Genomic DNA, 21,677 nt, shown 5'->3' with positions numbered 1-21,677 from the left:
AACTGACTCATTTGAAAAGACCCTGATGCTGGGAAAGATTGAAGGTGGGAGGAGGAGGAGATGACAGAGGATGAGATGGTTAGATGGCATCACTGACTCAATGGACATGAGTTTGAGTGAACTCCAGGAGTTGTTGATGGACAAGGAGGCCTGGCATGCTGCACTCCATGGGGTCGCAAAGAGTCGGACACGACTGAGCAACTGAACTGAATTGAAAGAGAACATGGGTAAGAATAAGGTGAAAGAGTCTAGGACTTTCAGGTTATGTGGCACAAGGATGTTGATGTTATTGGTCTGCATTGCATGGTGCTTTGGTAGATACAGCTTGAATTAGGAAAATGATGGGTAATTTTTAGGAGAATTTAGGAATTCCATTTTAAAATGTGTATGGTGTGGAAGCTGCCTAGCTGTGGAAGAAAAGTGGATGTTTTTGCTGGTTGGATTCATTGCAAAGCTGCTCTTTTCCCCAACTTACATAAACTCCACATTGAAGTACTTACAGATTAAAAGCGTTTCCTAAAAGCACTTGGAACACTTCACAGTTTTCGTTCTTTAATTCTTATATATAGGTACACTTAAAAATATTATGGGAAACTACTCTACCACGCAGAACTGAAGAAAGCCTAAGAAGGATAGGAAAGCTTTTTGTGTTGATTTTAAAATCATTTGTATATAATTTCTTGGAGATTTCAGACGAAGTTTTCTCAATTGAGATAAGGCAAATGACCATTTGACAGCACAAAGCAAAAAAAGAAATAAACAAAAGCAAATTTGGGTGGAAACCTTGTTGCTTTGGAAGAGAAGTGGCTTCTTTTGGATAGTTAAGATTTCACATCTCACTCTTTGGCTGCAAATGTTTTACACTGAAGTTGGCAACTCGGTACAGGAAGGAAGTTTTTGTCAGTTTAGTAGTTTTCTTTTTCTCCTTTTGAGCCTCTGAAATTTCATGCTCACATTTTCAGATTTCCTTTAATTTTCTTTTTTCAAAGTGCAACTCTCTTTGAGCCTGATGAAAATACACATTTAACTAAAAAACTGTGCTCTTTATTACTCTTATTTTGTTTAAAGTGACAATACCAAGCTCATTTTAGAAAATCTGAAATATACAGTAAAGTATATTTTAAAAGAGCTATAATTCCACTACCCTGAGTTAATTACTGTTCCTAATTTGATGTTTGTCTTTCCAGATATCTTCTGTGCTAATTGGTATTTTATGATAATAATTTCATGTTTTACACACAAAATTGTAATCTAGTGTTTAACTTTTTATATCAAAAATTAGAATCTCCGAACTGGGGGTGTCATCATTAATTTAACTAATCCCCACTAGTAGATGATTAGGTTGTTGCTGTGTCTTCCTTATCACAAACAACTCTGGAATAAGCATCTTTGTAGATAAATCAGTGTGCATATCCATGATGATTTCCTTACTATTAACACAGTTCTAGAATTGAAATGGCTTTCTAGATCTCAGAGTAATATCTTGGCATTTTACCTCCTTATTCTTAGCCTGTAATATATAGAAATATTGGTTCAGTTCAACTTTTTTTTATTTTTTATTTTTTTTATTTTTTTTTTCAGTTCAACTTTTAAGATGTCAAGGTTTAGGCTGATTGGTTGATAGACAAGCAGGTCAATAGTGAGACCAGATATCAGGGGCTGGATTTAGCAGTTGTTTAAGGGAGCTGAAAAAGTGGGAGCCCAAGGACAGTTGATTAAGTGGAAACATAATGGTGGTTGAGGAGGGCCCATGTGACTGAACACTGTGCTTCATATTGTACACAGATTCCTCTAATATTTAAAGCCAGTAATAGCAGCACCTTTGTCCTCTACCCAGTAGTACCCTAACTCCAGCTATGACAACCGAGAATGTTTCCAGATACTGCCAGTTGTCCCTTGGGATGGATTGGGGAATAGGCAAAATCATCCCTGGTTGAGAATCATCACCACTGTAGACTGTCTTGAAGACAACATTTTTCAGAGTTTAAACTGTGTGATTTCATAGTGTATGTTCTTTTCCCTTTGGCATTTCCTGAAAGCACTTGGAATTGCGTCTTTCCTAAATAGTAATCAAAATCTGCCCTCGAGTCCTTGCTGGTACCAGACCTGATTTCTAACAATGCTGTTGATGGCAAGTTTCCAGTCTCTGGAATTTTTATGATTTCACTCTCAGCAAACAATTTCACCTTCATTTGACCGAGAAGATTGAAGTCATTCAATGCTCCCTCATCTTTCCATTTGTTTCCCACTCTCCCCCACACCACTCCAGAAAAACTTATCTTCATTCAACCACTCCTCCTGCAGCTATCTGAAGGAAAGGGGATTTCCGTGGACAGGTGTAGTAGATAGAGCTAAGCTTTCGAGTAAGAGAGCACTGGGTTTGAATCTAAACTCTTCCACTTACTGCTGTGTGACCTTCAACAACTTACTTAGCCATTCTGAGCCCATTGTTCTTTGTACAGATAATGAGGATTAAAAATAACACATATAATAACATTTTGAGGAATAAATGAGCTAATTTACTTGAAAGTACCTAATAGCATTTCACTGAGAACTTTGGAGCCTCATTTTCCCCACAGGAGCAGATCTGTTTGCTGGACTCATTGCTCTCTCTCTTCTAGGAGTCTGCTTCACTTACACTATTCTCTTTCATTGTCTCTCTCAAAATATAAATCAGAGTAGAATTATTTATAACATAAAATTAAGACAGAAGTCCATGAAAATCCCATCAGCTTTGAAAACTTCTAGTTTTTGGCTATAGGTATAGTCATGTACTTCTTGTGGTTATGTACATGTAAATTTTTGCAGTTTGGCCTCTTAATGCTTTACAGACACAATGTAGACATACTGCTGTGTAGCAATCTTCATATATTAAAAGACAACTAAATTGATGGTTTCATTGTTTACTTAACTGTCCCCCTAATTTCCAATAGTTAGATTGCTTTTGACCTGGGACTGTTATCAACAATACCATCATGCCTGTTTCCAGTATATAACTTTTTGTTTCCTTTGGTTTATTTTGGACTTTCCTGGAGGCTTAGGTAGCAAAGAATCTGCCTGCAATGTGGGAGACCCAGGTTTGATCCCTGGGTCAGGAAGATCCCCTGGAGAAGGGAATGGCTACCCACTCCAGCATGCTTGCCTGGAGAACTTTTGGTTTGTTTATGGCTTTTATACATTTGGAAACTAGTTTCCAGCTCTAGTTTGTATCAATGCTACTAATGGACTTATACAAAATTTTGACCTTGGGATTGTTGAGAACTTGATTTCCCATCCCTCCACTGCACACGTGGTCATCAACTTACTTTTTACTGATTTAATAGATGAAATACTTTGCCATTATGCAATTTGTCTTGTTATTTTATTTATAGCCTATTGATTAAGCCATAATATTTTTACATATGCTTATTGATCATATTTTCTTATACTGTTCTTCATATTCTGATTCTAATCATTTTATCACTTTACAGATGAGAATCAAGCTTTAACTTTTCTAAAACAAACCTTCCCCTGAGTTTCTCCTTAGATTCTTAAGTTTGTTTCTCTTCTTTTAATCATTTGCTAAACTTAAAATAATTTTTGGTGCCAAAATGATAATATTCTAAAAGTAATAGTAGTGAATGAACATATTAAAGAAAATATAAAACATTGGAGAGTAAAAAGTAATTGTAGTTTAACCATACTAAGATAACTGATTTTATATTACCTAAAGTTTTATTGTATAAATATACACAAAAATTAGGATGATATTGAATATGGCTTAGTAGGATAATCTTTTATTTTACTCAACATTATGTCATTAGTATTTTCTGATACTAATAGTCTTAGTCTCTCAAAACATTAATTTAAATAGTTAAACTATATTTCATAAATGAGATATATCATCACGTGTTTAATTGTTGCCCTATTATGCACTTAGGCTAGAAACATTTCTCCTTCCATTATAATTAATAATGTATTATTAAGTATACTTGTACACAAATACATGTACTGATGTTGACTATTTAGGATGTATTTCTGGAAGATTACTGATGTCACAGATAATAAATTTTCTAAAAACTCTCAATTTACATTGCCAGATTGTATTTTAATCAAGTTGTGCCAATTCACTCTTCTTTATCATAATGGATGAGTGCCTGTCTAATGCATCTTTGCCAACCCTGGGATTATCTTTGAAAAATCTGTACTACTTTAATACTTAATATTTAGTCATTAAATTCATATTTACTTGATTATTAGACAGGTGATCATTGTTTTAATATGTCCACATTTGTCATTTACTTATGTGAATTATTTACTGATTTCCTTTGCCTATTTTTGTTTTGGGATTTGAATGATTTTTTTTTTACTGATTTTTAAACATTCTATATAGAATATTATCATATTATAAGCACATTTCTTATAGTTTTCTTGATAAGTAATTTTCAAGAAATTTAAAGTTTTTCATGATTACGTTTACTATAGAGATGTCTTTTCATTCATTGCATGTAAGCTGAGAAAGCTTTTCTCTATCACAAGATCCTTGAGATCCTTAAAGTATTATCTATCAGTTCTGTTTATGTATTTAATTCTTAACAGATAAATTATCTGTACTTTGGTCTATTTTATGGTGTGTAGTAAAAAAACCAAAGAAAAGTTTCTTTATATAGACGAATTCTTGAATAATGTCTGTTAAAAAAATCCATCTCTTTACCTGTTAAATGTGGTGCTGCCTTTATCATACATTAAATGTTGCATTCACTAGCAATTGTTTCACTCTTAGTCTACTTAATTACTTTAGTGACTATAGTTTTGAAATATAGCTATAATAGAGCTTAATATATGGCGAGGATTGTTCTTTTTATTTTGCTTTCTTTATAAAATTATAATTCCCACCATTATCTGTTTATTGTTTTCTATGAATCTCAGAGGTGTTTAGTCAGTTTTTTCCAGATGTGCTACTAGAATTTCATGAGAGCAGTTTTGGCCCGCACCTCTATGGAATGTAGTCCACACCTTCTCCAAAGGAGGAAGAGACACAAGCAAGGGATAGAGGCAGGCAATGAGGCTGAGCAGGAGGTGAGGCCAGAGTTATGAATTTGATTGTATTTAAGGTGCAGAAGGATAGGAAGATAGCCAGTGGCATGATCAGATTTGTTTTAAAATGATTATTCTAGCTACTTTGTGGAAAATAGATAATAAGGGGTGTGAACAAGAGGAGGAAAAGAGCCTCTCTTATGAAAGGCCATTGTAGTGGTGATGGTAAGACACAATGCTATTAATTTTTGAATATTTATTTTGTATTTAGTTACTTTATTAAAAATCCTCTTATAATTCTGGAAGTTTGCTTGGTTTATTGAGAGTTACATATATATAATTATTTCAAATTAATAATATTTTTCTCATTATTTATAATAGTCACATCTATTGTACCAGTTTTATATCCTATAGCATTGTTTAGATGTTCCAGAGAAGAAATTGCATATGTCAGCGGTTGCCTGTTTTTCCTTCCTTTGATTTTAATGGAAATGCCTTTATGATGATAAATTTTGACTCACACCACTATTTATTATGCTATATTTTTGACATATTTTGTTGGTAATAGATATTTGATTGGATCAGTGTCATATTTGGCCCTTATACGAGAAACACTTTGTACTTCTCTCTTGATGATTAAATGGGCTTACTTTTTCTCACAGGTACAACTTTTGGTTTTATGGTATTAATCTCATTTTTGAAACTTAGCTTGGGAGACTCTGTGGCAGGTGATACTGTTCAGTAAAATAAGGAGCCCCAGAGGAGACAATTAACTTAATTTCCATAGTCATATCTGATTCTAGGACAGATTATCTGATTATCTAATTCTAGGACTTTTAAGTCCTTGCAAATGTGGTTTTAAGCATTAGAACAGTGAAACTGTTAGTCATTCAGTTGTATCCAACTCTTTGCCACCCCATGGACTGTAGCCCACCAGGCTCCTCTGTCCATGGGATTTCCCAGGCAAGAATACTGGAGTAGGTAGCCATTCTCTTCTCCAGGGGGATCTTCCAGACCCACGGAGTGAGCCTGGGTCTCCTGCATTGCAAAGTCTTTACCATCTGAGCCTCCAGGGAAGGTTTTAAACATATCACCTCCTTGAACTCATTTGCTAACTTTTATGTGGTGAACTTTGGTTCTGCACGAAGAAAGGGCTAGAAAGAATAGAAAAAAAACTGGGGAGAGTGTGTTATGTGATCAAAGATGGAAAGATTTGGGGGGCTCTTTATTGCATGGTTCAAATGCCACCTTGATCTTTACCAATTGTATAGCTCCTGGCAGGATATGAGACCCTCCGGGATGAGAATATCAGCTTGCTTTTCAGGAGGGATGTGAGGTTTGAATAATAAAACTTAAGAAATTTAGCACAGTGGTGAGCTTAGAGATTTTTACAGTGAGCCTCATGCTTTGCTAAGAACTATTTTCGTCTAGAATTTTAACTCTTTCAGTTTTCCCAACAATCCTATGAATATTATCATTATCCCAGTTTTACAAAGAGGGGATTGAAACTCTGAAAGTAGGCTGTGCTCCCACTGTAAGCAGATGGTGGCACTGAGATGTGAACTCAGCAGCATAGCTAAAGTCCCTGTGCTTCACCTCTACCGGGGACAAGCCCTCTTGATGTAAGCAGTGCATGGTTTCTAAAGCCTGTATGTCCTTGGAAATCATACATACAATTACTCCATTTTACAGCTGAGGAAACAGACCCAGAGACGTAGATGATGTTCAAAGTCATGAATTAAAGGAATGCCAAAACCTGCATGGAAATCCTGATCATTCTATTTTCCAACTTTTGCAATTAGAAAGACCTTCTAGTATCTCTGCACAGGAACATTTAGGCTTGCCCTCAAGTTCTTAGGTGAACTTCAAGTCTTGTAAACTGACAAGAGGCTTTTATCTTCATTGCATTGTTTCTTTCAACCGATTTTTAAAAAACTTTTCCTTAGGTCAGAGATATTCATTTCAAGGGCTATGGTTATAAGCCTTCGTGGCTCTTCCTGATGGTACCACAAGTGAATTATATTTATTATACTTTTAAATGAAAAGCAAAAATTGGATGAAACAAAAAATTTAAAGATTACATCTATGCATATGTTTGTAAGTTTACTTAAGGCTTAATTCTCCTGACCTAACTTGAATTTTTAGCTAAGCTCCAATAAATGCAAACAGTGCCATGCTTCAGATGCTGAAATGGATTCATTCCTAATGTGGATAAAGCAACACCTGTTTTAACACTGATCCTGGTTTTCTAATTGACCAATATGATACTATTAGTCTGTTTCAATGAAGGAACCTTCCATAGTAGAGTTAGCTGGTAATACTTGATGAGGAAGTGAGGAATAAGTTGAGAAACTTAGATTCTAGGGGTGTTATCTACTAGCAGTTAACTGTTGGAAGTTTTCACAATAATTTCTTTCTTTGTTCTTTGAAGTTTCCATGTTGTAGTTATGAAACTTCAATGATTATTTTTTTCTGGGTGATTTTCCAACTGTTGTACTGAATCTAAGGATCATCACACATCAGGTTAGTGGGAGAGCATTGTAAGATAATTCTCCTTCAAGGCTTTGGCCATGTCTCAGAATGAATCTAAAATCTAAGAACTAGAAAGGACAACTCCATATATCTTAAATAACGTTTGTAATAGCCACTTATTTCTGACTTGATTGCTTCTATAAACAGGGAACTCATCACATCTTTACCATCATTATGATCATCTAAAAATTACCATTTGTTGAGAGCTTACCTTGAGCTGACATGGATGACATCTTTAACCCTTTTACAGAAGAGAAAATGAAGTTAAAAAAAAACTAGCTCACAGTTTCACATCAGTACCGATAAAATTAAACCCAATACTTATATTGGTTTTGTGATGAGACTCTATAGCCAACCTCTACCTACTAGTTGAGAAGCCACAGTTACCAGATTGCATCGTTTTCATCAAAGGGATCAAAAGGAAGAAGTTTTGTTTCTTTCTCCATATCTCAACACTTCAGTGCTGATTTAACCCAATTCCTTTATCATACCATGCTGACAATACAGTGACTTTTCTGGGTCCTGAAAATTTTGTAATTAGTGAGTCTATTACATTACTATTTTCCATTCTATTTTTAGAGATGCAGCGGAATGTACTGGCTCAGAGCATAGCCTGTGATGTTATGCTGCTTGTGTCCAAAGGCAAGCTCTCTCCAGTCAACTAGCTCTATGATTCTGGGAAAATTCCCTAACTTCTCTGTTTTCTCATCTGTAAAATGGGGATTTTGTGAAGATTTAGAGTTAATTGATGTAAAATACTTAGAGCACTAGCTGACACTTGGTAAATGAGACAGGAACATGTTTTCTCTTAGTATCATTGTTATCTATCAGCCTGGCCTCATCCCCAGCCTCTGCAGTCCTCACTTTTGGCGAGCTGGGATTGGCTTGGGCAGCCTATCTTGAGGCTGAATGTGTTTCACTAGCACTTCACTCACATTTTGGGGCTTACTGCAGTTTCACCCAGAACCTATATCTCTGTCCCATCACTTGATCCACTTCCCCACTACTCCAGTCTTTTATGGCATTACTTCCCTGCTTACAAGCCAGGATGGCTGCCCACAGGGGGTCTACACTTCACCACAGCACACAGAAGTGGACTTAATTCTACCTGCCCATTCTTGTCATCTGCCACTTTTCACAGTGTGTCCTGTGTTCCAGCCTCTTGGAATAACTTGCCCACCCCTGAACACTCTTTCTGGAGGTGTTTGCCATCCCATTCCTTCCATTCAGAAAGATCTATCTCTTATCCATATGAAGAAAAGCCCATATATCATTCCAGATGCAGCTGAAAACATAATCTTCTTTGAGAAATATTTAGAAATAGTTTTCTTTCCTCTTTGGATTACTAATACTTTATATTTCACTGTCTCTTAGCTTGTGTTACATTAGTGTGCTATGATTTACCAGTATATCTTCTCTGTCACCTCTGCTCTGGAGGTCAGTGGGGGAAGGGATAGAGCTTATCGCGTTGACAGGCCTTGTCGCATAGACAGGCCATATGATACAGTGAATTAGAGTGTGAGTTCTGCAGCCAGACTTCTGGATTTCAACTAATGTGCCAACTCCCTTACTGTGTGACTGTGAGCAAGTTACAGTGTCTCTCTCCTTGCCTCAGTTTTCTTATAAGTAAATTGAGAGTAATAACAGAAATTGCTTCATAGGATTATATGTACATGCATACCAAGTCACTTCAGTCATTTCCTGTTCTTTGTGACCCTATGGACTATAGCCTACTAGGCTCCTCTGTCCATGAGATTTTCCAGGCAAGAAGATTGGAGTGGGTTACCATGCCCTCCTCCAAGGGATCTTCCTGAACCAGGGATTGAACCTGAATCTCTTGTCTCCTGTATTGGCAGGTGGGTTCTTTACCATTAGCATTACCTGAGAAACCTCTTAATATTGTATATTATATTCTTTATTTCCTATCTCAGTACATGACATGGCCCATAGATATACTCTACCACTATTTAGTAACTGAGTAGGTGAATTCCCAATTTAAAAAGTCTTAGTTTCCATACAAAGTCTCATTTTATGTCATCGCTTTAAAAAAAAAAAAAAAGCAAACAATCAGAACTCACTTTGGTTTCCATCTAAACTTTTTTTCATGTTCTTAGTAAACCAAGGCCCTGTAAGCCTGAAACCTTTCTTTTGCCTGCTCTATCCTTTCCAGGAATTGGAGTTCAGTCCTTAAGCTTGGTCTCTGCTTCTCATCCCGATTGCCCCTCCCTTTTCTTCCTTTCTCTTCTTGGCTTTGCCCTCCCTACTTGTCTTGCATGCTGTTTGTATGCCCATTGATTAATCTTTGTCTGGACTGTGCCCCACTGTTGTGCATCTGTTTGGGAATCCATTAGCTCCCTGGCCTGATCTGTCCTTGTCTTCAGACAGGCCTGGCACCTGAGATCCTTTACTGCAGTGCTTGCACCTGGACAAACCTCTCCTCCAGAAACAAAACACAGAAAAGCGATAGGGACTAAAAATAACTATTGCATGTGCAATTGGGGCGAATTATGGACAGAAAGATATAAAAGACCAAAACACTTAACTGCCACTTTTGAGGATCCGGGAGGGGAAAACCAGGGGGTTGGCTGCAAAAGCAGGGTACTGAGCATGTGCCTTGCACTCATTACCACCAGAGGGATGGGCAAACCACTTAAGCCACCCTCTGACCCGACCCCTGGACATACTGCTACCCTCATTCCATATATGGAACAGACTCATTCTCCCCTCGGAGAGCGAGAGAGCAAGGGAACCTGTTACTTGTTTCAGGTTCATTTCCCTGTGATGCAGCAGGAGTCCCAATAAAGCCTTGCCTGAATTTCTTGCCTGGCCTCTAGTCAATTTCTATTGATAGGGGAAGGCTAAGAACCATGGCCAGTATTAGTTTCACCAACTCTGGCCACATCCCTTGTAGCTCAGCCTTGTTCTAGTCTCTGACGCTGCCCACCTGCTCTGTCCAGAGGATTCACAGGATTACACCTAAACACATTTCAAAACAAAACAGCAAAACTGGGGAAGAGCCAATTAGGCTTGTAATTTGGACATCATCAGCTATTTTGCCTCATTAAAAGATTTTATATAATGCTGAGTGCACCTATTTTCCTTTGAGTTGCTTCTTGGAATAACCTAAAAAAATATACGTAGGGTAGAGCAAGGGCTTCCCTCATAGCTCAGTTGGTAAAGAATCTGCCTGAAATGAAGGAGACCCTGGTTCAATTCCTGGGTTGGGAAGATCTGCTGGAGAAGGGATAGGCTACCCACTCCAGTATACTTGGGTTTCCCTTGTGGCTCAGCTGGTAAAGAAACCACCTGCAATGTGGGATACCTGGGTTCAATCCCTGGGTTGGGAAGATCCCCTGGAGAAGGGAAAGGCTACTCACTCCAGTATTCTGGCCTGGAGAATTCCATGGACTGTAGTCCATGGGGTTGCCAAGAGTCAGACTTGACTGAATGACTTTCACCTTCACTTTCAGGTAGAGATATTAAAAATATTTAGTCGTGTATTTTGAGCACCAAATCAGCATGAGTGTTCAGTTCAGTTCAGTCACTCAGTCGTGTCCGACTCTTTGCGACCCCATGAATTGCAGCACGCCTGGCCTCTCTGTCCATCACCAACTCCCGGATTCTACCCAAACCCATGTCCATCGAGACAGTGATGCCATCCAACCATCTCATCCTCTGTCGTCCCCTTCTCCTCATTCCCCCAATCCTACCCAGCATTAGGGTCTTTTCCAATGAGTCAACTCTTCCCAGGAGGTGGCCAAAGTATTGGAGTTTCAGCTTCAACATCAGTCCTTCCAATGAACACCCAGGATTGATCTCCTTTAGGATGGATTGATTGGATCTCCTTGCAGTCCAAGGGACTCTCAAGAGTCTTCTCCAACACCACAGGTCAAAAGCATCAATTCTGCGGTGCTCAGCTTTCTTCACCGTCCAACTCTCACATCCATACATGACCACTGGAAAAACCATAGCCTTGACTAGACGGACTTTTGTTGGCAAAGTAATGTCTCTGCTTTTAAATATGCTATCTAGGTTGGTCATAACCTTCCTTCCAAGGAGTAAGCGTCTTTTAATTTCATGGCTGCAGTCACCATCAGCAGTGATTTTGGAGCCCAAAAAAATAAAGTCTGACACTGTTTCCCCATCTATTTGCCATGAAGTGATGGGACCAGATGCCATGATCTTAGTTTTCTGAATGTTGAGCTTTAAGCTAACTTTTTCACTCTCCTCTTTCACTTTCATCAAGAGGCTCTTTAGTTCTTCTTCACTTTCTGCCACAAGGGTGGTGTCATCTGCATATCTGAGGTTATTGATATTTCTCCCAGCAATCTTGATTCCAGCTTGTGTTTCTTCCAGCCCAGTGTTTCTCATGATGTTCTCTGCATATAAGTTAAATAAGCAGGGTGACAATATACAGCCTTGATGTACTCCTTTTCCTATCTGGAACCAGTCTGTTGTTTCATGTCCAGTTGTAACTGTTGCTTCCTGACCTGCATACAGGTTTCTCAAGAGACAGGTCAGATGGTCTGGTATTCCCATCTCTTTCAGAATTTTCCACAGTTTATTGTGATCCACACAGTCAAAGGCTTTGGCATAGTCAATAAAGCAGAAATAGATGTTTTTCTGGAACTCTCTTGCTTTTTCGATGATCCAGCGGATGTTGACAATTTGATCTCTGGTTCCTCTGCCTTTTCTAAAACTAGCTTGAACATCTGGAAGTTCACGGTTCACGTATTGCTGAAGCCTGGCTTGGAGAATTTTGAGCATTACTTTACTAGCATGTGAGATGAGTGCAATTGTGCGGTAGTTTGAGCATTCTTTGGCATTGCCTTTCTTTGGGATTGGAACGAAGACTGACCTCTTCCAGTCCTGTGGCCACTGCTGAGTTTTCCAAATTTGCTGGCATATTGAGTGCAGCACTTTCACAGCATCATCTTTCAGGATTTGAAATAGCTCAACTGGAATTCCATCACCTGAGTGCTAGAAACACACAATTTGTTTAGTTGTAGTTGGGTGTTCCCACTGAATAAGCATTCAATAATGGAAGCTACTATGACACTCTTTTGGGCCCCTATTAAGGGCAAAAATATCTTTTTTTTTCATAGTTTCCTTTTCTTTATACAGATCCTTTGCTGTTAATATTGCCAGATTAAATATTAGACACCCAGATAAACAATGAATCTTTTAGAGTATGTCTCAAATAAGTCATAGGACATGAAGTTAAATGATACCTTGTTCATCTGAAATTCAGAGTCAGCTGGGCATCCTGCCTTTTTGTTTGCAAAATCTGGCGACCCTATTTACTGTGTCTCACCCCAAATTGTACTGTCCTGACCTAAATGTTGTGTCCACCTTCCTCACCATGAAGTTGAAATTCTCTGTATTCTCTGCACAGTGCTTGGCACACAGTAGGTGCTCAAGAAATGTTTACTCTATTTTCTTTTATTTGAAGAAAGTTAGAGATTACAAAATGAAAAGCAAACACAGGGAAAGCAACATAAATAAGGACTATCTGAGCATTCTGTTTCCGTTAGATAATAGTGCTGGTCTCCTGATGGATCGAGACCTGTGTGCATCAGTTGGTTCCAGTGGGATGACCATGCGAGTCTGATTTATCCCATATGCTGAAAAGGAACAAACTTCATATTTAGAGAAGCTGAGATGCAGCATTGTGGGCAGCCTCTGGAAAGGCTAGGTGATGGCAGGTGCTGTGCTGCTGTAACTATATGGAGTGTATTGCCTTTCTGTTTGGCAGGACAGTTGGGCCATTCCTTAATAAGCATTTCTAGGAGCCACAGTCCCAAGCCCTCCCTTTCCAACAGTGCTCAAGTCTCTCTCATTGAGGCTGTCAGCACCAATGAGGTGGGATGCAATGTGGTCCTGGACTGCTTGGGATCAAAACCTCAGTGCCTGAGATGTAAAGTCCCAGATCTTTAGCTTGGCATTTCAGGCAATAGCTGCCTCTGGCATCCCAGTCCCCCTCCTGATTCCCTGCATACCAGCCACATCCAGTGTTCCTGCAAAGCCTTGTTCTCTCAGACCTCCACGACCTCACTTCTGCCTTCGCTTCTTCCTGAGATGTTTTGCCCTTTATTTTGCTTCTAGACAGATATTAAGCCTCCTTACAAGTCACACTTTAGAAGTTTCCAGTGCTTTATGAAGGCTGTCCCAGCTTCTTAACATCTTTTCAAAATTCTAGCACATTTCTACCTTTGCTTCTGCCCAAAGGGAAAAAAAGTCTGTCTTTTGGGCTACAAATGAGTCAGTGATCTTTATGTGTTAGAAAATGCATTCAGCCATGAATTATAGAAACTTGACCAAAATGGCTGAAACCAGTTGGGAGTTTTATTTTTCTACTTAAATGTTTGGAGGTTGGCATTTCAGAGCTGATATGGTGGTCCAGCCAGAGACTAGGCTATTTCTGTTTTTCTGATGAGCTCTCCTTGACATTGTATCCTGACCCAAGGAATGTTTATTTCTGAGAAATCTTCAAGGGCAGGGGCTACATCATTAATTCATCTGACATTTTTTAAATTGTTCATATCGCTTGTGACTATGCAATAAAAATGCTCATCAAATGAATGATAAATAACTGATTCATTAATGAGGTAATTTCTCCTTTGGAGTCAAAGAAAAATGCATATTTGATTATAATAAACACAACCTCAGAGCCATGATATATAGAATTTTAAGAACATTCAGTTCCTTATTTGCCTCAGATATCATGCTTTGGTTTATCTGGGCAAATATCCACTTGTCAAGCTCTTAGTGTCTGATCTCAAAAATTGAACTTAGAATATAGGCAGCCTCCAAATTTGAATGTATTTTTGAGTGTATTTTTAAAAACACATATTATAAAGTGGTATTTGCTTCCTATGCAAACAATGTTATAATTGACATACTTTCAACCAAGGATTTGTCAACTAATACATCACAAAAATGATGGTTAGCATGTCATAAAAACACAAGGACATAGCAATAATTTAAAAGTGCAAAATTATGCCTTATGTCCTAGAAAATGAACATATACTTACAGTAAATATTTATGAAACAAGAGTCTAAGTGTACTATAAATTGTGTATACTACACATAAAATGCAACTCTATTGTGCCATAAACAGGACTTAAAACTAACATGTTAGCCATAATAACGCTTGAAAGCTTTGGACTGGATCCCATTGATCTTGTAACCTCAGGGCTCACCACAATCCCTATTGCATCGAAGATACCCAACAAATGCTTGTGAATTTAATTAAATGGAATCTATGTAGAGCTCATAAAGCACTCTCACATTCATTGTTTTTTTACTGTCAATAATGCCCTGTGTGTTTAGTAGCAGAGAGAGTATCCCATTTACAGGTAAACTGAGGCTCATAAACAGTTGAGTGATTTGTTTTCTCCAGGTCAGAAAGTTAAGTTGTGCTAAATGTCTTACCTAGTTTTTTCAGCTAAGTTTGATGTTTTGATGTTGGCATCATTTATGACTCGCATGACTCAGGTCTGCAGATAGAAGCCTGAAAATCCATGTCCTTTTTCTCTCAATAAGTTTTCTTGAAGTGGAATAGAAGAAGCGTTCAAAACCATTTTATGTATTTTAGTTCTATTAACTTAGTTTTATTTATCTTAATATAAAACAATACAGGAGAGGAATAAATTTGCTATTGATGAGTATGATGGAAATGGTGTTTTTCTCCCTGCATGATAGTTTTGACAGGGAAGTCTGGCCTAAAATGTATCCCCAGTTCTTCTCCTACACTAGTTATTTTTATTAAGAACCACAGTTTGCTAGTAGGACAGAAGTCAACTACATAACACTAAGCATTGACTTCAGTCTGCTTGGCCTTTCTGTATGGGACTCAATGCACTTCCCATTCATGGAAAACTAAACACAAAAATTACTACTGAAATAACATAGTTTTATATGGCACTCCCAATGCATCCATCAAGGATTGCTAAAACAGGAAGATAATGGTATGCCGAGAGAGTGTCCTCTACTGGACAGTGGGTGCGTTGCAGTGTTCAAAATCATGATTTTTTTTTTTTTTTTTTGACATCAGACTATACGGAGGAGGCAATGGCACCCCACTCCAGTACTCTTGCCTGGAAAATCCCATGGACGGAGGAGCCTGGTAGGCTACAGTCCATGGGGTCGCTAAGGGTCGGGCACAACTGAGCGACTTCACTTTCACTTTTCCCTTTCATGCACTGAAGAAGGAAATGGCAACCCACTCCAGTATTCTTGCCTGGAGAATCCTAGGGACAGCGGAGCCTGGTGGGCTGCCGTCTATGGGGTCGCACAGAGTCGGACACGACTGAAGCGACTTAGCAGCTTAGCAGTATGCATTCCATTCTCTTTGTTTCTTACTGCAAAAGTAATCTTGGAAAGTTACTGAACTTTCTGTGGTATGGTTTTCTTCTCTGAAAAATGGGGATGAGAAAAGTACCTACTTCATATGATTGTTGTGAAAGCTAAATGTATAAAAATATGTAAAGCATTGATAACACTGTTCGGCAGGAAGCAAGCATTTAATAAATGATAGCAAGTACTGTTATTCTTTTATATTTTTGAATAATGGTGGGAACATCTCATTGTCTGCCTAAAATATGCTGAGGGGAAGGAAACCAGATAATTACACTGGTTATGGATGTTAGTAAAATACAAATTAATGATATCTGCCTATAAATTAAGTGACTATCATACACCATAAAGTGCTAATGCTTCTGTTTACAGGAATTCTGAAATTCACAATTGGATTCAAAGCTATGCTCCCCACCAGATTGTAAACTATAAGAAGAAGAGACCCTCTCTATTTCAGTCACATCTGTTCCTCAGACAATTGGCACATGGGAAGTGTTCAACAAATACTTCTGCAATGAGTGAGTAAATGAATAGATAAAAGAATTAAAAGCATTTCCAGAAGTATGGCTTGTAACTAAGTTACCCTGTAAGTACCCAATGTGTTAAGTAGCCCCTGTAGATGTTGGCCATCTTGAGTTTTCTATGGAATGTATTCACTTGACGTGTTGATGTACTCTCATGAAATATAGTTTATTTGAGTTTATAAAGATATGGATGTGCTATAAATTTTATTAGTGCTCATGGCTAGTCTCCCAGTTACTGCATTCTCAGTTTCTCCACATCACCTCTGCTCTTTTAATTGCATAAATCATAATGGAAAAAAGAGGGTATCATTTGATGAATTTAAATTTTCCATTGGGCCTCCCTGGTGGCTCAGCTGGTAAAGAATCCACTTGCAATACAGGAGACCTGAGTTCGATCACTGGGTTGGGAAGATCCCCTGGAGAAGGGAATGGCTATCCACTCCAGTGGATAGAATTTCATGGACTATGGAGAATTTCATGGACTATGTAGTCCATGGGGTCTCAAAGAGTCAGACACAACTGAGTGACTTTCACTTTCACTTTCATGAAGGAAATGACATCCATAACTGTTCAGTAGGGACTACATGTTAAACGATCTATCTGAATGTGATCTCTGCAAAGTGTGATGACTTTTCTGAATAGAGAAGCTTCTTATTTTATGTTCTGTCATGGTCTTGAAGATTTTGCTGCTGATCAATCACTAATAATTTACAAGTAACTTAAGGTATAGTGGTTTGGGGTCATTTTGTGTGGTGCCCTTCTCATTGGTTTACTGACTTTGGGGAAGATTAAAGAAATGTTTATTCCCTTCCTGAGGGCTTGATAAAGCTTGGGAAGTAAGCTTTCATGATCTAGGGATTTTGAAACTTCTGTTAGAATATTGATATAGAGATGAGAACAAGTATATATTAGTTGAATCACATGTTGAAATGTATAATCCTGTTCGTGTTGGCAGAGTCTGTGAATACTGGGTGCTCTCGGGCCTCCAAGTTTTATTTGCTTATTGGCTGTTGGGAACTTGATACTTTGCCACATAAATAATGTTAGCAGATGAGATTGAGGAAACCAATACCTCCCTCTTCACAACCTGCCCTGCCCCCACAACCTGTGTGTTGTAACCATTGTTTCTATGAAAAATCTCATTCCAAATTCCAGCTCCTCTTCATGCCTAATTCTGTGCTTAAAAGGAAGAATGTGCTCATTAAGTGTTAAAAGACCAAGTTATGTCAAGAAGAGTTCTCTGGAGCAGCCCTAGACCTGGTACTGTCATCTGCTTCTGACTCTTTCTTTATGGCCTCAACTGCCAAAGGAAAAAAATTACATGCATTAGCATCAGTAGCAGGAGAAGAATGGGCAAGAAGAAGCCCCTAAATCCTAAGAATCTGTGAGTTGAAGGTAGAAATAAAATACTAATACTTGATAATGGAATAAAATACTTGATAACAGAAGCCATTCTTCATGGATTTCTCATTATGTGCCAGGAATGGTGCAGAACACTGTATACATATCACCTTAATTCTTGGAAGTCTCCTTTGATGAGTGAGATGTCTAAGACTGAGCATAAGTAGCTTGTCCACCATCACAGAGCTACGCATGCCCAAATGTTTTGGCTCCTGGTTTCATTTATTTTTCTCTCCCAACCCAGCCCCCAAAACTATTCTACCTGGTGACAGGTATGTGCCTGCAGAAGAGGCCAGACACAGTGCTGCTGAGTTGAGGCTTGTCAAGTTCAATGAGGGAAATAGAATTAGGAAACCTCCTATCTGTGGGTTAAGGTCACACTAATCTCACCCACTTCTGCAAAAGCAGATACGTGGGAGCCTGTGACCCCCATGTCTAGTCCTAATTGTTTCTAAATTTAGGGAGGAAAGAATATGCTTAAGTATAGCCTTTGAGCCCAGTAGAAGCAGAGTGTTGTGAGTGTTTTATATTTGTTTGTTTTTGTTTGGTTGGTGTTTTAGATATCCTCTTTTGTGACTATAGATCTTGCTGCAAACAGCAATATATCATCAGCAAAAAGATGAATTAAAATACAGGGGAAAAAAAATCTAAACCAACACTTACCCATGGGAACAGAGCCTCAGATTTCTACACTTAAGCCTGCCTTAAGCCACCCTTGCTGGCTGGAGAAAGTGACATTTACACAGAAATGCCCTGCAGAAAAAAGAAACAAGAGTTGAAACAGAGCCACCATAAACACTGCGGTTCATAAACCTGAAAACAGGAAGGGTGACCTTTCCAAAGGCTAGAAATGTACTTTTCAGCCTCTAAAATTCAAACCATTTTTGGTGTCAAAATGCCCTCAAGCTCCAAGTTGCTGTTTTCATAAACGAGGCTGAGTTGAAAACTGTTGTAGCTGAAACTTCAGGTCTTCAAATGAAACCAGCACAGGGGCTGGGCGGGGAAATGTTTCCCTGGAGGTGGTGTGGACTGGCCAGTGGACCTTTCTGAAAATCCTTTGTCACAATCTTTTTCTTTTTGCAGTTGACAGATGGAAAACTGTAGAAATTAACAGCCAACGCTTTCAACATTTGCTCTCTAAAGGGCTCACCTCAATGCCATTCCTTGGCCAATGAAACCTTTCTGAAGTACCACTTTGTTCGAGATGATAGACCAGCAACAACTCAGTAGTGCTCGGGTTTCCCAAGGTTTGGGTGCAAGCTTCGTGTGTCAAGAGAACTAGGAAAGTTTAATGGATCAACAAGAAGACTTGGAGAAGTAAGGGGTGTCTTCAATGGCATGAAGGGCTCTTACAAGGAAGAGAGGTGTAGTGGACCCTTGGTTTCCATTCTGATGTACTCAGATCCCTTTGCCATTCCTGTGATCTCCTTCCCTGGCTTTCTGTGCTTTGTGCTTTCAAAGGTTCACACCTCTAATCTTCCTTCAGAGGACTTCTCAGGCTACTGAGCTACTTTGCCCACAGATGCATAGAGAAGTACGGAGGGTTTATATTAATAGCTCCAGGGAGACCCTCTGTTCAGTGACTGAGCCATGGCAGAATATTGATGTGAGAGCCTCAGCTTCCTTGCCACAAATGGAGATAAAGTTGGGAGATATAACTTATGCTTTAGGGCGCTCCCCTGCAGGGTCAGATTGAAGCTACCCTCCAAGGGACTTTGCCTGATGCTGTTCCTTCCCTAGTTTCTTCCCTTTTTCTGTGTTTCTCTCCCAACTCCCTGACAAGTTCTCCTGGGAGCACTTGCATAATAAATCACTGGCACAAAAGTCCTTACTCAAGGTCTGCTTCTGGCTGAGACTTACTCTGTTGGTTCTGGAAAACAAGATTAGGACTAGTGGATAGTACAAGGAAGCAGACTTTGAATCAGTGCAAGGAAAAATGTTTTACAAATTGAATTTCTCAAATATTATTTGTGAGAAACTACGTAAAAATATTTAAATAGAGACTGGATGAATAATTATTGGCGCTGTATTCTGTGAGTTCAGGCACTAAGTGTAAAGTTACTTTTAAGCTTCCAGACTATTACCTTACCACTGGAATAACATAGTATGTGAATGAACCTTAAAGTTTCACAGGTTAGCACCGCATTTGAACAGTATTCAAATTATTCAAGTTTTAGTAAGACTCTCTCATTATATCAAGCAGGAAATGTAGCTAAATGGACAGCACAGTCCATGGGGACAATTACTGTAGGTGATGGCATAACTCCAAGTAAGCTCCAAGTTAAAAATTTGTGAGATGTAAGATGAGAAGAACCTCACCTTACAAGAATGTGAAAGACGGATTAAAACAGGAAATATGCTTAAAAAAAAAAAAAGGAGGCAGAGAGCTGCCTGGTGACTGAATGAATGGTGAATGATCCACAGTCACAGAGAGGATACTCAGTAATTGTTTAGACATCACAAGAGACTGGTGGACTGAGACAATGATTGAGCTCACTTTTGTTGACTTGGTTAGTAGTGTTTTAAGTCCTTTAATTTCTCGGATGGCCCCCAAATTCTAGTGTTTGAAATCCCTCTGATATACAAAAAATCAACAGCTGTTTTTCAGTATCATCGCCTCCTCCTCAACCATCAATAGCTCCCCTCTGCTTAGAGATGAAAGCTTCTATTTTTGCATCTGTGCAGACACAGACTCTTAACGCAGCCCTGGGAATGGGTTTTCTGATATCAGAGACAGAGTTTTGGTCTTGTGTGGATCTAGAGAGAGGAAGAATGGGGTCTCATATTGGGTGTAGTTCAAATGTGATGAAGAAGTAGATTAAGAGAAGGTGGGGTGCAGGTCAGAGACTGTATCAAGAAAGAGAAAAGCGAAAAATCATGAAAATCCAAGTTAACAAAAAGCAAAACAATACAAAACCATAGAGCTAAAATGTTGAAAAAGAACAGTACAATTGCACTAAGGGGAAATAATAGAGGTGGGCCTGAAATATCTTACAAAACAGAGTTGGAGAAAGCTCTGCCAAATGGCATCTTCCCAGAAGTACAGAGTGGTTGGGAACTTTGATACCTCCACCTCCTGGCCTCAGATCTAACCACATAAAATTTAGACTTACTTCTAATTACTCTGTACTGCTCTAGTTTCTCTGCTTTACTCCAAATCACTTATTCATTGATTTTACTCATGTAATTATCCCCATCTCAGCTAAACCAAATCCTATCCATCCCTAAGGACCGAGCTTTGGACTCTTCTCCACTATGGATTTTTCCACAATTTTTCCAGCCTGCAGAACTCTTTAATATCTGTTGACACCAAAGCACATTACTCATACCAGCTATTTGGCTGTTGTCATGAAGCGCTTTCTGAAATTTTCTCTTGTTTTGGTTTATGAGGCCTTGCTTATTGAGCATTTGCATCTCTCTTGCATGATATGTTCAATTACTTATGCCTTGACTTCCCAAATTGATCTCAGTCGAGATAGTCATCTACCATATACACAAATTACATCCAATTGGGTTGTAAGATTTGCAAATGAGAAAATAAATGCTGCATGTTGAGAGTTCAGGAAAAATTGCTGAGGACAGGTGTGGATTAGGAAGTCTTGATGGAAGTGGGGGAAATGAACTCAGCAGTTGAAGGATGTAAACTTCAGAGTCAAAATCTTTCAGCATGTGTGTAGCCTCTATAGAAGAAAAACCAACAGTATTAATGACAGCAATAATTGGTAGTGTTTATTAAGCACTGTGCTAAGTACTTTATGTTATCTCATTTAATCCTTCAACAATTAAAATTTTGTGGTAGGTATTATCATTCTCATTTTAAAGTTGAGGAAATCGAGACTTAGAGAT

General features: G+C 38.6%; 1 protein-coding gene across 8 annotated transcripts in view; it reads left to right on the top strand.

The window, feature by feature from the left end:
* LOC145546416 (uncharacterized) overlaps positions 1 to 21,677 on the top strand; it is a 452,418-nt gene that overhangs the window by 284,093 nt on the left and 146,648 nt on the right. For 6 of the 8 annotated variants that reach the window (XR_014082930.1, XR_014082925.1, XR_014082923.1 and 3 more), the window contains one exon: positions 16,279 to 16,424. Coding sequence is in view for 1 of the 8 variants with exons in the window: in XM_081593184.1 (XP_081449310.1) it covers positions 16,279 to 16,424; positions 18,915 to 19,006 (238 nt within the window). In the remaining 7 variants the exon portion in view is untranslated. Of the gene's footprint in view, positions 1 to 16,278; positions 16,425 to 18,914; positions 19,668 to 21,677 lie in introns of those variants that run through there. The other 2 variants (XR_014082939.1, XM_081593184.1) reach the window with 2 other exon arrangements.

This window comes from Giraffa tippelskirchi, chromosome 1 (genome assembly GCF_054371585.1).
Source record: "Giraffa tippelskirchi isolate mGirTip1 chromosome 1, T2T-mGirTip1v1.2.pri, whole genome shotgun sequence".
Classification (NCBI taxonomy): domain Eukaryota; kingdom Metazoa; phylum Chordata; class Mammalia; order Artiodactyla; family Giraffidae; genus Giraffa; species Giraffa tippelskirchi.
The sequence above is the reverse complement of the archived record's forward strand: the minus strand, read 5'-3'. Positions and strand labels throughout refer to the sequence as shown.